The sequence below is a fragment of the Notothenia coriiceps genome, unplaced genomic scaffold (genome assembly GCF_000735185.1).
Source record: "Notothenia coriiceps isolate Sejong01 unplaced genomic scaffold, NC01 NC01_scaffold00023806, whole genome shotgun sequence".
Classification (NCBI taxonomy): Eukaryota; Metazoa; Chordata; class Actinopteri; order Perciformes; family Nototheniidae; genus Notothenia; species Notothenia coriiceps.
Genome location: NW_011356507.1, coordinates 256454 through 271206, shown reverse-complemented (window position 1 = coordinate 271206; position 14753 = coordinate 256454). Strand labels below are relative to the sequence as shown.

The following is a 14753-nucleotide window of genomic DNA, read 5'->3' as shown; positions in this document are numbered from 1 at the left end:
TTGGAGGAGGGTCTCTGTAAGGAAGTGGCAGATTTTTTCCGGTTGTGTATTTTCAAATTCTAGCACACTCGAGCTGGTTTCTCCAAAATTACCTACCCCACCTTTAATAAAATCCTTAAAAGGAGTTGATGAGTGGCTCTAAATTAATATTAATCTTCAACCATAACTTAACATGTTTCTTAGTTGTGATCAAAAGATAATAGGATATTAATAAATTGATACATTCCTTACTACCTTATTATTATGATGACACATTAAGTCAATGCACAGGAGGTCGCTTGACCTGTTGACTGTGCGCAAGAATGCAATTTTGCAGAAAAGAAAACTAATAATAATATAAGTTTCCCATAAAAAATAATACATATATTCTTATTTCTATAAATACATTTGAAAAGAGTTAGGATAATATCTGGGGCTTAGTGTAACAGTTTTTATGCTTAAAAGTTCATCAACTATTAGACATTTTTTTCTTCATAGCAGTCTAGATGTTTACTATGCATGAATCTTTCCTCACAGGATCGACAAGATGCTAACATCTAACCAATGCCACATTGCCACACCATACACACATTTACACATTTGAAAAACATCATAGAAACTACCGCACATCCTATAATACAAACTATATGTATTTAGGAACTTGTTTGTTCACAATGTCCCCACGGTAACATTGTTTGGTACATATGTTCAATTCATTTTCAAATTAAAAGCATCCAGGAAATTACAGGTCTGTAAAATAACGTTTTACTTGACGGATTTTTCTCCAACAGTAAATTATTGTTGTCATTAAAAACAATTGCAACCATGACAAATTCAAAATGATCATGGCCTCTCTCTCCCCAATCTATTAAAAGTCCCCAAAAGGCCATTTCAACACAAAACTAAATGTGTTCTGTAAAGACATTTTTACATCTGTTGAATTTTATGTTCAGTTTACTCAAATAATCACTAATTGGAAAACTTTTCACTATGTACTTTGTTTTCCATTTTAGAAGGCTAATACAGTCCATTAAACTAGTGGACACAGAATGCCTGATTGAGAAAATAAGTTAATTAACTTGATATACTGAGTCATTTATATGAAATCCTACTCAATCTTCAGCTCTCTAAATGCATCATTACAGACCCACAGCATTAGTGCTGGAAATATCCCCTCAGGACTCTTTTTATCTCATTCTCAACTCCATCTCCCTTCACCACTGGAGAATTGTACAACTGTCACTCTTTAAACTCTCTTCTTCTTCTCTCTTCACCTCGTCTCTTGCTCGTTCTCTATCTATCCACCAGGTCAGAGTTTGCATTGATGTACAATGATCGGTCGGTACAGGAAAGCCATCATCTGAGTGCAGCGTTCCGCCTGCTGCAGGACGACCGAATGAACATCTTCACTAATTTGACAAGAGAGGAATGGATGTAAGAGGACACTATTTTTACTATCTGAAATTGTACAACTCATTTTTGTTCTATTTAGAAACACTCATGTTCAGGGACATTCCATTTATTAAAAAAAGTTAGCTGATCTGGAAAAAATTGGTTTTAAATGGCTAAAGAAAGCAGGATGTCGGTAAGACTTAACCCCCACTTACTCTTTGAAGAAAATCTTACATAAAGAAAAATACTTTTAACCAAAATCTATCAGAGGAAGTTTCACAGGAGGAAGTCGGGGATGTGTGGAGCAGGAGAAAGAAGATTAAATTGGCCGCATTAATACAATTAGATGTGACACAGCTTGAGCTTGTGTCACAAGAGTGAATAAAGCACTGATTGTGAAGCATTAATTTAACAGCGGGTGCCAATCTAATGCAAGCACAACTTCAGTGTTTTATCCAAACTATATGCTTCAATTACTGTTAACCAAATACTTTCTTGAGAATTGCTTCATTCAGGGTGGATTATATAGCCATCACTATGCAAATGAAAGATCTAATTATAAAACCGAACCCTTTCATTTTATATATTCTAATCATGCTTTACACAATGACCTGTCATTTGTTTATATTGTTTGTGTTGATAAGTGGTTAAACTAAGTTCTTTAACAATAGGACTATGAAGTTTGATAGCCATGGGATCTTTTAGGCCATCTAAAACAGTAAATATCTCAATGATCCTCAATGATAAAAACAGCGAGAAACCCATCATAGAAAAGGCGGTTTAAATGAACCCAATAGACCAGCATGCATTTTGAACAAATGGCATGTCGAGTTTTCTTTGAGAACCCACTGTATATAACTAACTAAATAACTGAATGTAACCAACCATGCTTTTTGTCAAAGAGCAATTTGACAACTCACTCACTGAAAAAGAAAGAGATGAGAGATGTGGGCCAACAACCTCCCAAGGTTCCCACAATAACAACAAGGAAGCAAATCATAACACTTTGTGCAGCGAGTAAGATGGAAGCTATTTAAAAAGAAACTAGTGATCACATTATTTAAAAAAGTCTATAATATACTGTATATGATGTATTAAATGTTTATTATTATCAACAAATCTAATTTAAATAGGATTTGCTGTATCGTGTTAATATTCACAGCAGCTGAAAGTTCCTGGCAAATGTAGTATTTACTCATGCAACCATTTACATGGTTGCAGTGAGCTTACATCATTGTGTTTTATAATTTACTTTAGCAATGTCATACGTAATGCATGTTAACAATCAATAATAATAAGAAATTCAATTTTGATGGATCAATATTGGTATCAGCGTGCTTTCTACCCATGTTTTCTTTTTATGTAAACATGCTATTTCTGCCCTTAAAATTCAGTTTGTCAGAAAATATAAACGTATTAAACAGTTTTTGCATACTCATTGAGAAGGATGTTTCATCTCAGATACAATATGTGACTGTTAATGTAATGGCATCGCTTTGCAGGGATCCCTCAAGATAAACACCAGCATCACACTGAAGTGAGGCTTTTTCTAGCAGTCAGCGTTACCATGGGAACAGTACAATTCCTCACGAAATCTAAAAAGGCTAACCTCTGTACATTTACATCCTAGATCAAATGCTAAACTGTGTGTCTTTGTGTGTGTTGCTGTTAAGGGAGCTGCGATCACTTGTCATTGAGATGGTTTTGTCCACGGACATGTCCTCCCACCTGCTCCAAGTCAAAGGGATGAAATCCTGTCTTCAGCAACAAGAACGGTAACGCTAATGGGTTGTGCTGTGGTGCACATTTAAGAGGTCACATGAAATAACATGTTCAGATGATTCAAACAACCTTCACCAAGTGGCAAATTGATTTCCTCCCAGCAAGTGTCAAGTCTTCTTCTTTTTCCTTTTAACGACATGTCTGAGAAAACTAAAACAAGAAGTGCATCATTTCCTCCGACAGAATTGACAAGCCCAAAGCACTTTCTCTGCTGCTGCACACGGCCGACATCAGCCATCCATCCAAGCCCTGGGTGCTGCACTCTCGCTGGACCAAATCCCTGATGGAGGAGTTCTTCAGGCAGGTAGGAGCGCTAACAGACCTGAACTGATGCTGTGACGCTTTCTCGTGCAAGTATTATCAATGATTAGATTCAGTGGAAAAATTATCGAACACTTACTGTACTTAAGTAAAAGTAGAAATACTGCAGTATAAAAATGCTCCATTACAAGTAGAGGTCATGCTTTCGAACTTCAAAGTGAAAGTACCCAAATATCAGCAAAATAATTGTATTTAACATGTAATGTTATAATAGTTATTATGCAGAGTGGCCACTGTCAGTTTATTGTTTCAGTATTGGATCAGTATGTGTAGTAAATGAACTGCGAAAGTGGTAGGCCTATAGTTATCTAATCATCACTTAATGCTCTTTGTAAATCTGTGGAGTGATGAGGCCCGAGCCTAGACGCCAAACTCAAACTATATGCTGCTTCTAATAAACATATTAAGAAACACGTGAGTTGTCTGACTGAACTACATAAATAACTTAAAATTGTGTAAAATACAACTGACACAATGTATGATCTCCCGTCCTGGTTGAAGTTGAAGACCAACATTAGTAGGTCTATCTTTTGTGCTACAGATGGCTTTTGAGTTATTGTAGCCTAAGTGTTTTTCGTTAGTACAGTTCAAGGTTCGCTGTGAACGTTTTGTGAGGTATTGTACAGAGAGGTTTTCCCTTCACATACTCTGTTCTTTCATGTCCAACTTTTTCTATTCTGGAGAGTTTGATCTGTTATTTTACTACCTTGATTGAAGATGTTGGACTGCTACTAATAACTGTGTAATTTTGTAAAAGCCTCAGCAAAGCCTGAAAGGGAGAGCGGGAAACCTTCAAAGATGTTTAACACGTCAGAGCTATACAGTATACAGTATGTACAGCAAAAATAGCACCTGAGGTATGTAGCAGAGACGGAGAGAGATAAGTCTCTTTTAAAAGTTTATTGAACAGGTACCTCCTGAAGTTGAGGCTACAATAGATTTTCTTTAAAGATTAAAGCCTGGAGAAAAAATCCACTGATAATCGATTCGGTGAAATGATTGTTGCTCCAGAACATTCACTCAATAAATCTTGAGATGAGATCTTTTGAAAACATTTTTGTACTTTTGAGTTGTGATAGATATCAAATGAAGCATGATGCAGCAATCTCCCTGGTTACCCCAAGGCTTTTGGTTTATTGTTCGGGATACATTTGAAAAAATGTGTGCAACTGTTGGCCTGATTTTTCTGCTCAGCATAAGTTGCCATCATTAAACCAGGAGTGTTTTGTGAGTCACAGAATAAAATAAATATGTGTTCTTATCACCTTTAAAAATGCCATTATTATCATACCAGCCTACAGATTTTTGCCATATAGTGGCTGGTTTTGTGAACCTGATTTTGAAGTCTTGAGTTGATTTCCAGTTAATGCAGCAATACATTTCTATGTAAAGTCCTCTCTCCTCTTTTTTGACAGCTTGAAAAATAGAATAGAGGAGGTGTTGGGCAGCCTTTTGTCTTTCAAACCACTCTGAAAAGGCACTTTAATGTTTGTTCTATTATTTTTAGAAACAAAAGCATGGTAGCTTTAAAAGTCTCAGGTGGGGAGTGTTGGAGTCCAATAACCTTTACAAGTTATTTTCAGTTCATGTGTGGGATGCCCTTTAAGATATCTTCTCTCTCTCTTTCTATCTTTGTGAGGGTGATAGAGAGGCAGAGCTCGGCCTGCCCTTCTCTCCTCTGTGCGATCGAAAAAGTACCCTGGTAGCCGAGTCTCAGATTGGTATGTCTCACAAAACACTCACTCTCACTCAGTCTTCTTCTCACTAATATTATATAAGAGAGATTTTTTTCAACATCCATACTTCTGTTTGATAAAGTCAAACTGGAACTGCTGTGAAATATGTTATAAAAGACTGTATTACATTTTTTAAATCATATTTTAAAATCTCAGAAATATTTATTTTTCTCCTGTTGATACATGGACATTTTGTCTTGCAGGTTTCATAGACTTCATAGTGTATCCCACATTCTCTCTACTGACTGACATGGCTGAAAAGATTGTTATTCCTTTGGTAGAGGAGAACCCAGGCCCACAAGACCCCTGCAACAGACACAGGTACACACAGAGAAGCATTGTACTGGTTGCTCATTGCACACCATTGCTACCAGTTTGTCCCATTTGTGATATTGCAATGTATGGCCCAAAAAGGAAAGACTCTAAAGACCACCATTATAACTGCAAAAATGGTCAACTGTCACTCTTTGAAATTCAAGTTTCTTTCTGGAGCCAGCCAGAAAACTTGTATATGGGTAGATGAATATGGATACAACTTAAACAGAAATTGACCGCACTGTATTTTGTCAACAGTAATCTTTGGAAGGAGAGCTCCAGGGGTCTGCAGTGGAGTCTCGCTCACATCACAGCTGAGCTGGTGAGCTTCCGCTCCACCTGGACACGACACACCGAAGACAACAAGCTAAAATGGAAGGAGAGTGGCTCCAATGGTATGTTGTTTATTCAATCATTTATGTTATGAATGTGTATGCACTCTGTTAAGTCACACCTATCACTACAGGGCTTACGATTTAACAATCCTGAGAAATATCTTTTTCTCCTTTTCTCGTTTGAAATGAATTGATGACCTGTGAAAAGTTGGACAACCTCCGCTAAAGTACAAGACCTTGTGTGACTGATTTGGCCGAGACAAAGCCACTCAGCTCCATGAATGTGGTCAGTCGCCCTGATCTGATTTGTTATCAACACTCATGTCAAAGTGATCTCATGAGGAGATGAATAGGTACAGATATTGTTTCCTGTTCAGCTTAACAACATTTTCCAATGACTTTTCCAATCTCTTATATCCTCCAGGATTTTCAGACCCCAGTGTGACAAAAGGGCAGAGATCCAGGCAAGAGGAGCTGTCAGAAAACTCCCTGCAAGACCCCACTACGGATTCAGAACAGTAGAGAGGACTTTCTTTGTGATATCTGCTTTTATCATAGGTTAACTGAGATTAATGCTGAGTCACTGTTTATTACAAAGCCACAAAGCCTTCTTATATCATGGTTTAGGGAGCTAGAGGAGGGCTGGTTTAGGCTTAACATCGTCTTCCCAAGGTAAGATGCAATATATTCAAACAAATGTCTTGGTGTCTTATTTCAAGTGAAGTATACTGTGATAATTTAAATGTAAAGTGTACATGCTGGCCATGTTATACAGTATCATGCATTATAATAAATTAATTTGCCACCTATACACTTGTAAGGAACATTGTACCTTTATTAGTTTGAACTGTACACAAATTATAAAATCATGTTATTAATTAAAGAATAATATTGAAAATATGCCGATGTCTGTCATATGTGAAGTTTTGATTTGTTATAATCAATCAATTCAAGCAAACTTTAACTATATTGCTTAACATTACAAAAAGAAATGTGTCACTAGGTGTTTTACAATCTCTACAGCAAACAACATTCTCTGTGCGTAGACCCTCGCAGCGGAAACAGTAAAAACACCAATAAACAAGTGAAACATTTAAAAAACAACCTTAGGGAGAGCAACTACAGGGTGTTTCCTCTTCCTTGACAAACATACATACAATAAATGTAGTGTGTACAGAATAAACAACCCAATAAAGGCTGGCCTTTTCATGGTGCGATATTGTGCCTTGTATTTCTATTAAGAACATTTTAAATGGGTCAAATAATGGAGTCTTTCATTATTTTCCTTTACCTTTCTGTGTCCTCCAAAAGATAATTACAGTACATTCAATGGCTTTTTCAACCACCCCAAAACTATTATTACTACTATCTACTATTGCCCTAACACTTCAGTAACTTTAGAAACACTTTAAAACTTAAGAAAGACAAGTTTTTGGTTATTTAAAGTCTCTTTCCAAAACCTGTTCTGCATTTCTATTATTGTGGCGGTCTAATAAGGGAGAGATCAATATCTTTCAAATAAATGTAGCATGAATCAAGACTTTTTGACTATAAAGTTCCAAATCCATCCAATGCCTTGATCTCATACTTCACCTTATGCAAGATAAAATAGTTTTTAGTAAGACCCTTCTTTGACTTTGTAATTCATGCAGTATTATCAAGCGCCCCTCTCTCACATTCCTGGTGTGGCATGACTCCAGTGCTCTGCTCTCCCAGCTGGAGGAGCTGTAGAGCAAATGAGGGAAGTGACTGCAGGGTCGCCCAATGAGATCAGCTTCAAACACATTTCCCAAGTTTAACAATTGTCAGTTAGGCAGTTTGCAATTGCATCTCCAGCTTTTTTCATCTTAGGACAGTACAGACAGATGAAGCTGTTCCACATTTAAATGAAAAGTCTGGCTGTAAAATGAATAGCACCACAAGGAATAAAGACACAGGTGTGATACCACTGTTTAATGTACACCCCATACACACACTTGCACCCTGACCCGCAACAAACAAACACCTCTAGCTATATTACAAAATGACATGTAATGTAATATATAAATGCAAAACAGTGAAATGGATCAATAGTGTCACTTTGAACTTGCACTTTCCATATTGTCTAAACAGTATCAGACTACAAAAGCAACAAAGCATGTGTGATAGCCTTTATTTGGTGCCAATATAGAAGTGTCTTTCAATTTGACATAGAAAATTAATAAAAACTTAAACGTTCTGCTTTGACAGTCAGGACACGCTGCAGAGTATCCTCTTGTCAGAGAAAAACTGTGCAATGTAAGTGATTAACCTCGTAAAGGTCTGATGTCCAATATAGCCTACCTTTCAGCAGTGTACACATATTTTGGTGAGAACCAGCCCTCTGTATGAAAAATGTATGTGTTTTTAACTCCCAACTCTGAGTCACTGAATTATTTATTGTCAGAGTGTCTATTTTTAGTATACAGTCAATGTAAAACACATGACCAGTGGTGCAGTGATGTGAGACACTGTAAGTTTAACTTGAAATTCTTAAAGACTTTCCGCGAACATATCTCTTTTTGATGTTTTAATAAGAAAGCGGATCATGGTATATGGTCTTTTGACACTCGTGACTTGTAAGCTGAAGATTTCAAGCATGCTCTTAACTTGACTGGATGCAAAATCCATGGACTTTACCAAAATAAGTAAATAAGTATGAGAAAGACCACCAATCACCAATTTAAACACTTTATTGTATCAAACAAATGTAGATTACATATGTAATCATCAATAATTTCAAGTAAAATTGGAACAATTACATATTACATTATTACCATTCAAAAACAAACAAAAACATTACATAAATACACTGCAGAAGAAGAAAATAACTTGCACAGGAATGTTTTTACCATCTTTTTAAATCATTTTGTCATTGTGATCATTGGCTTGTTGTGATCAATACTAGGGTGGCATTAGCTTACTGTTTGTTAACAGTTTTTCTTTCTTTCTTTTAGGCATGTCTATGTTCCATGTCATGGAAGGATTGTCACAAGTTCTACATAATAATGTCACTATGTGCTAACAAATAACTGATGAAATACATGTAGGATGTAAGAGTTTGGTGATGACTTTATAATGTTCTTGTTTCATAAAAAACTAGAATGAAAAGGGAATGCTGGTAATTACAATTTGTGTCTTGTATTTTTTAAGCTTGATTGGCATTTGAAATGGCCTGTTCAAAACAATAGTACAATAAAAAAATTAAATAAAGTCACTCTACATTCAGTGCCATGCAGGAAAGTGTTTTGTGACCAGGTTCTCATTTCCCCAAAAAGTGTCAAATATGATGATACAATTTGCTCACTGATGATGCTAAGTTAAAATTAAAATAAATCGTAAGCATATCTGTAGACTCAACCCTCTGTCCAAAGCTATTAGAAGTTTACAACTACACAGTTGCTGGTAAAAGTCTTGTATTAGGAGTGTGATAGCTACTTTAACCAGATATTATGTTAATTGGATATTAGCATAGATTAATATGTCCTCCTTCGAAGTCTGACGGGAATCACTTATGTGTATTCCTGTTTGCAGTCAGAAATAATGTTAACAAGTTCAGTTTTTTAGTCGTGTAGTAAATAGTTAATTTTTTTCAAAGGTCTTTGGGATAAATATAAGATAGTCCATAAAAGTCCGACTTTACCTCTCATTAGATGGGGGCGTGTGTTTGTGATTGACAGCAGTTAGCAGGTGACCTCATCAGACAACAAGTAAACAAATGTTAGCCTACATGTGATGGGCAGATTTGTAGGCAGCAGTGCTGGAAAATAACCATGGATAGATTAACGCCCAGGCTTCATTGCAAGGACAACTCCAGCATCTGACAGGAAACTCCCAGGAAAGTAAGTTTACATGCTGTTTAATGTGCTGCAGCTGAGCGGCTTAATAGCATGCTAACCTCCAAACTAGCGATGGCAGTGCTCTTCTCAACTGTGAATATTTGTTTGGTCGCTCATTCAACAAGCTGCTGGTTTAGGGTCAGACATGCATTCATGTTTGTATGTTATGGGGAGTTTTGCAGGAAACTGTATGTAGTTCAAGGTTTTGGTGGTTGTTTTGTGTTGCAGGGTGCTTTATGGTTATTTTGATAATGCGTTATGCAAATAGGGATTAAAATGAAGAGATTTGATCGGCTGTATTGAAACAAGGTCCCCATTGACTTTAATTGATGATTGAATGAACCGTGTTCCAACACACTTATACAAAAGTATCAAGTTCTCCATTCAGGTTTCTGTTTTCTTTTAATTAAGCACAGGAAACTAAGCAGATGTGCAATGCTGTTAGGGTTACAAGGCTCGATGCTTCTGATGATCATTCTCATGATGAATGGCTTTATCTATGAAATGTCAGAAAATAGTGAAAAATGCCTCTCAAAATTCCCTATAGTTCAAATGTATTTATATTGTTGGACCAGCAGTCTGCATTTATTCTTTTAAAAAGTCAATCAATGCCCTTTTATCAAAATAGTTACCCATACATTTTCTGTCAATCAGTGCATTGACCAATCTTTGCAGCTCTACAGTACATGCTGTAGCAGAAAAAATAACATGCAATTGTATTCCAGTGTTACCAATACAGTAGTGTGAACACATGTGTAAATATGTTTTCATTAAACTGCCAACCAACCTAGATGTTGCCTATACCCACTCACTGGAGATTCAGCATCTACCTCACTAAATCACTTCAGTTGAATTTTCAATGTTTTGGTTTCGGTCCCAGTTATTTATGAGGTTCAAATACATTTGTATTGCTTTGAATGTAACCATTTTTTTAAATTGCAAACAGAAAAGGTGTTGCATTTGAACATTAAAGGGGACATAATGCATGTGAGTGTAGAAGTTAAGGAAATTGAATATTGGACTGAGATCGCAAAAGTGTCTCTTTCTAATTAACTAGATACAGTAAGCTAGTTTTAGTTCAGTGAAGGGGAAGCTAAAACAAATAGATTTTAATTAAATACGTCACACAAAATAATTTTTGAAACCTTTGTTGTTGTTCTTGGTGTGGTTACTAAGGCCTGACTGTAGAGGAACATGGATGCCCTGATGTATCTAGAGAGTGGATCTGCAGACACAATCTTCTGTCATTGTGTCGGCTGGCTGAGCAGCCCGAGCATCTTTGTGTTGTGCAGAAGACCGCTCTATTTCTTTTTCTCCAGGCTGCATTTCTTTATCTTCTCCTCTGCTGGCTGACTCACACTGGATGCTGCTGCTTTTGTGTCTGCAAAAATAGACAGAGACATAAAACACTTAGGGGCAATATGATAAAGACAAGTGGCTGATGTGGGGGATCTATTGGAGTCTTGCGGCTAAACAATTACTATTTATGAAGACTTTATGATATATATATTAAGTCTTAATATATTCATATACTACTACCTACAGTAGGGATAGTTGTTTCTCCAATTGATGAGAAAAGTAAACTTTCCGTTCCTTTTCTTGTTTTTACTACTACTACTACTACTACTACTACTACTACTACTACATATACATCATTTATTTTGACTTTACAGTAGAAGGAAGTATTTTTGGCATTTCACTTGAACTTGGACAGATCTTTGCGTCATATCCTGCATTCAATCTTATTTATGAAGTGACTTGTGTGTTCGTCATTATTCATAATTTAGATTTATGGCGACAATTATGGCTGGGATTTATAGTACAAACATTGTAGTTGAATCAAGACTGTGTTACGCACTAATTTGTTGTATAACAAACTTAATTTTCTTGTTTATAGGCCACATATATTGAGAGAAAGAAGTCAAGAAACAAACTAAATATACAGTAAAGACAGTAAACCCACAGTATCAGATCAGTCCCCGCTAACACATTGTTCCACTTCCGTATGAGCTGCCTCCCGGGGGTATTTCAGCCACAGCAGGGCTTTGTGAAGTGTGGATCAAAGCCACTCCACAGATGTTTGTCGACAAGCCGTGATTACATTACACCAAGCCAAGCCTATTGAATTGTTTACATATCTATATAAGTATAAACCCTGCCTAGTGAACAGATGATGAAGAGTCCCCTTAGGGAAACTGTTCCTGTGTAAAGGTGGCTCTTTACTCTACCTGCTTGCACGTTGATGTGTTGTGAGGAGGGATCTGCTACGTTGGCAAGGCTGGAACAATCCTCCTTCTCCTTGGAGAGGGGGCACTCGAGCCCCACAGCAGCTTCTGAGAGACTTTCCCTCGAGAACTCTGCAGGGGACAGAGATACAAATACAGGACATCTTGAAGGTGAAGAGAGAAAGCTTTACTTTCCACCATACAGATGTGTGAATAGAATACTCCAATATCTTCTGTTAAATAATGTTAAAGTAATGAACTTCACTGCTTTTTCTTTTGCGTGTTTTTAATCATGCCGAGTGAATTTAAAAGGCTGGTCTTTAAGTGAAACCACCACTCCAATGGACTAGTGTTAATGGTCATTAATTTGTTTCCCCTAGTTTCCCCTTTGCTCCTTTTATCTGTTCAGGGAAACTAATTAGCACCTATGAAGCAACACATACAAAACCTAGTTCTCTTGTTATATGGAGTGTTTTTTTCCTGTGTGTCCTTGTGAATAAAAATAGATAAAAACATTAACACAAATTATGTTTGCACTTCAGAAAGGCAGCCCTCCTGATGCATTAGTGCTGGGTAATTACTGAATGTGTGTGCAGTACTGTATGTGCTGTCCTCTCTGACCTGCCATTAAAGTGAATGATTTGGCCTAAGCTAAAAAAGCTGATGCTCTTTTTTCCCCATCAGCTGTTGGAGTGTTTAGCAAAGTGAAAAGACAGTTCCTGCCAAGACAGCCCTTTGAACCATCTTAGTGTAATCATTAAAGGAATTATTCACTTTCTGGCAGAGAGTTAAATGAGAGCTTTGATACCCCTCATACTGTATGTCTGCATGCTAAAAATGAACTGCAGTCGATTTGCTTAGCTTAGCATAAACATAAAACATGGGGGGAAATAGCTTGCAAAGCAACAAAGGTCCATGCACCAGCTCCTCTGACACTTAATAAAATAATGTTATTTCTTTAATCTGCACAAAAAGTATAAAAATATCAAACACGCACATGAAAGTAATGCTGGCATTGTCATTTTACTGATTATTAATAAGCTTTTATAAGACATGACATAAACAGGCCGACTGTGACCGGTTGCTTGCCAAATAGTGAGCCCACATTTATATGTACTGCTAAGCCATATATTGGCTACCTAGCTTACTTCGTCTTATTCGGCCGTTTCTCAATGTTGAGTATACCTGCTGCAGAGCCACTATTTCAAGTATACTACGTCATCGAGTGGCGCCGAATGCTGGGCATTTAACATGCATCTAAACAGTCCTTCGGCGCCACTCGATGACGTAGTATACTTGAAATAGTGAAAAAACATTGAGAAACTGCCTTCATCAGCCAGCATCCTTGGTATCTGTTGCTCACTGAGTTGATTCTCGCTGAGTAGCCAATATTAGTCATCTTGCCAAATAGTGAGCCTGTGTTGATGTATGAAAACTATAGGTTACTTATGTAACCCCAGTTCTCAGAGTAACATGAAGTGAGATGTCTCACTATGGGATGCGCCTCATCGCGGAGCAAACAGAAGCATCAATCTCATTACGCCAATTCTGATTGGCTGGTGATCTTGACGTCAGCGTCAGGGAATCTACCCCCTATAAGTAGCTTGCGCTACGCCGCATGCATCATTCAAAAATAAGCACCTCTTCTCGCTTCACCATAGCAAGGAGGGCGTTCTGGTGAGGGACATCTCAACTTCATGTTACTCTGAGAACCCCTGGGGTTTACATTAAGGTAACCTATAGTTCTCATTCGTAGCACTCCGTTCGATGTCTCACTATGTGGTATTTGTTGGCTCCCGTAGTTGCCGGACGAGGCTCTATCTCGAAAATTCACCAAACTCAACCAGATTTTACAGTTAGAGCCTCTAACTCAAGCAGGGGGGCCCCAGCAACTGCATGAGGCCACACTGGGAGCAGGAGGACGTTTATCTGTAAAAGCCGGGCAAAAGGTAGGCGGCGAGGACCAGCTCCGCTTGCTGCAAAACACATGTCTTGGATGGCAAAGCACCCTTGAACAAGCCCAGGATGTTAGCCAGACCACGGAGTCGAATTGAGCACGGCAACCGAAGGTGCCTGCAGACCCTGGACTCGTGTAAGCCAAAGCAATTTCTCCACAATCCAGGTGGAGAGAGGCCGTCTGCTTAGCTAACAGGCTTGGCCCTTCTTGGGGTTAGCCCAGGACCACAAAGAGTTTGTCATTTTGTGACGAAACTCTTATTGATCTGTTCCATATAAGGTGCGTTAAAAGCGACGGACTGGACATTAGCAAATTCGGCTGCTGTTCCCCGGAGGGACACAGGGCGGGAGGAATAGCCTCAATGTCAATGGGGGTACATGAACGGGACCACCTCTAGGTATAAAGCAGGCAGTTGGCTTCAGCAACACCTCTCGTTCACCCTCGGGGGGCGAACTGAGGTTGCATGAAGGATGTACAGGATGCGCGCATGATGCTCACTGACTCGGCTTGGCGGATGCCAGGGCCAGTAACAGCACTGCTCTTGAGTGACAGGTGCTTCTAGTTTCAGCTCCTTCCAGGGGTTCAAGATGGGGCTCGAGGGGGGGGGGGCGCGTGTGTGTGAGCCCATCTAAAACCCACTTGTCAAGTTTTGCCCATAGGGGGCCACCAGGACCTGGAACGAGGAAGGAGCCTGCGTGCTTCCCTTCATAAAAACGGCAGACCAGAGGATGCTGGGCGGCCGTCTTAACCCCTCAAACCCACATTGGGCATGCAGCAATAGCAGGCCAGGTAGACTTTGATCGTGGAGAAAGCTCTGTGGTTTATCAATTACGCGTCCTGTTAGAAATGATAAA

General features: G+C 38.3%; 2 protein-coding genes across 2 annotated transcripts in view; one reads left to right on the top strand and one right to left on the bottom strand.

Moving 5' to 3' along the window:
* Window positions 1–6760, top strand: part of LOC104954769 (calcium/calmodulin-dependent 3',5'-cyclic nucleotide phosphodiesterase 1B) — an 11670-nt gene extending 4910 nt beyond the window's left edge. Inside the window, exons 8-14 of the mRNA XM_010781964.1 lie at window positions 1206–1413; window positions 3045–3146; window positions 3337–3457; window positions 5114–5195; window positions 5414–5531; window positions 5784–5920; window positions 6285–6760. Of these exons, the coding sequence (XP_010780266.1) occupies window positions 1206–1413; window positions 3045–3146; window positions 3337–3457; window positions 5114–5195; window positions 5414–5531; window positions 5784–5920; window positions 6285–6382 (866 nt within the window). The 3' untranslated portion in view covers window positions 6383–6760. The remainder of the gene's footprint in view (window positions 1–1205; window positions 1414–3044; window positions 3147–3336; window positions 3458–5113; window positions 5196–5413; window positions 5532–5783; window positions 5921–6284) is intronic.
* A 1793-nt stretch (window positions 6761–8553) lies between these two features.
* Window positions 8554–14753, bottom strand: part of LOC104954767 (protein phosphatase 1 regulatory subunit 1A-like) — a 25387-nt gene continuing 19187 nt past the window's right edge. The window contains exons 7-8 of the mRNA XM_010781962.1: window positions 11946–12074; window positions 8554–11098 (exon numbers count right to left, since the gene is read on the bottom strand). Of these exons, the coding sequence (XP_010780264.1) occupies window positions 11019–11098; window positions 11946–12074 (209 nt within the window). The 3' untranslated portion in view covers window positions 8554–11018. The remainder of the gene's footprint in view (window positions 11099–11945; window positions 12075–14753) is intronic.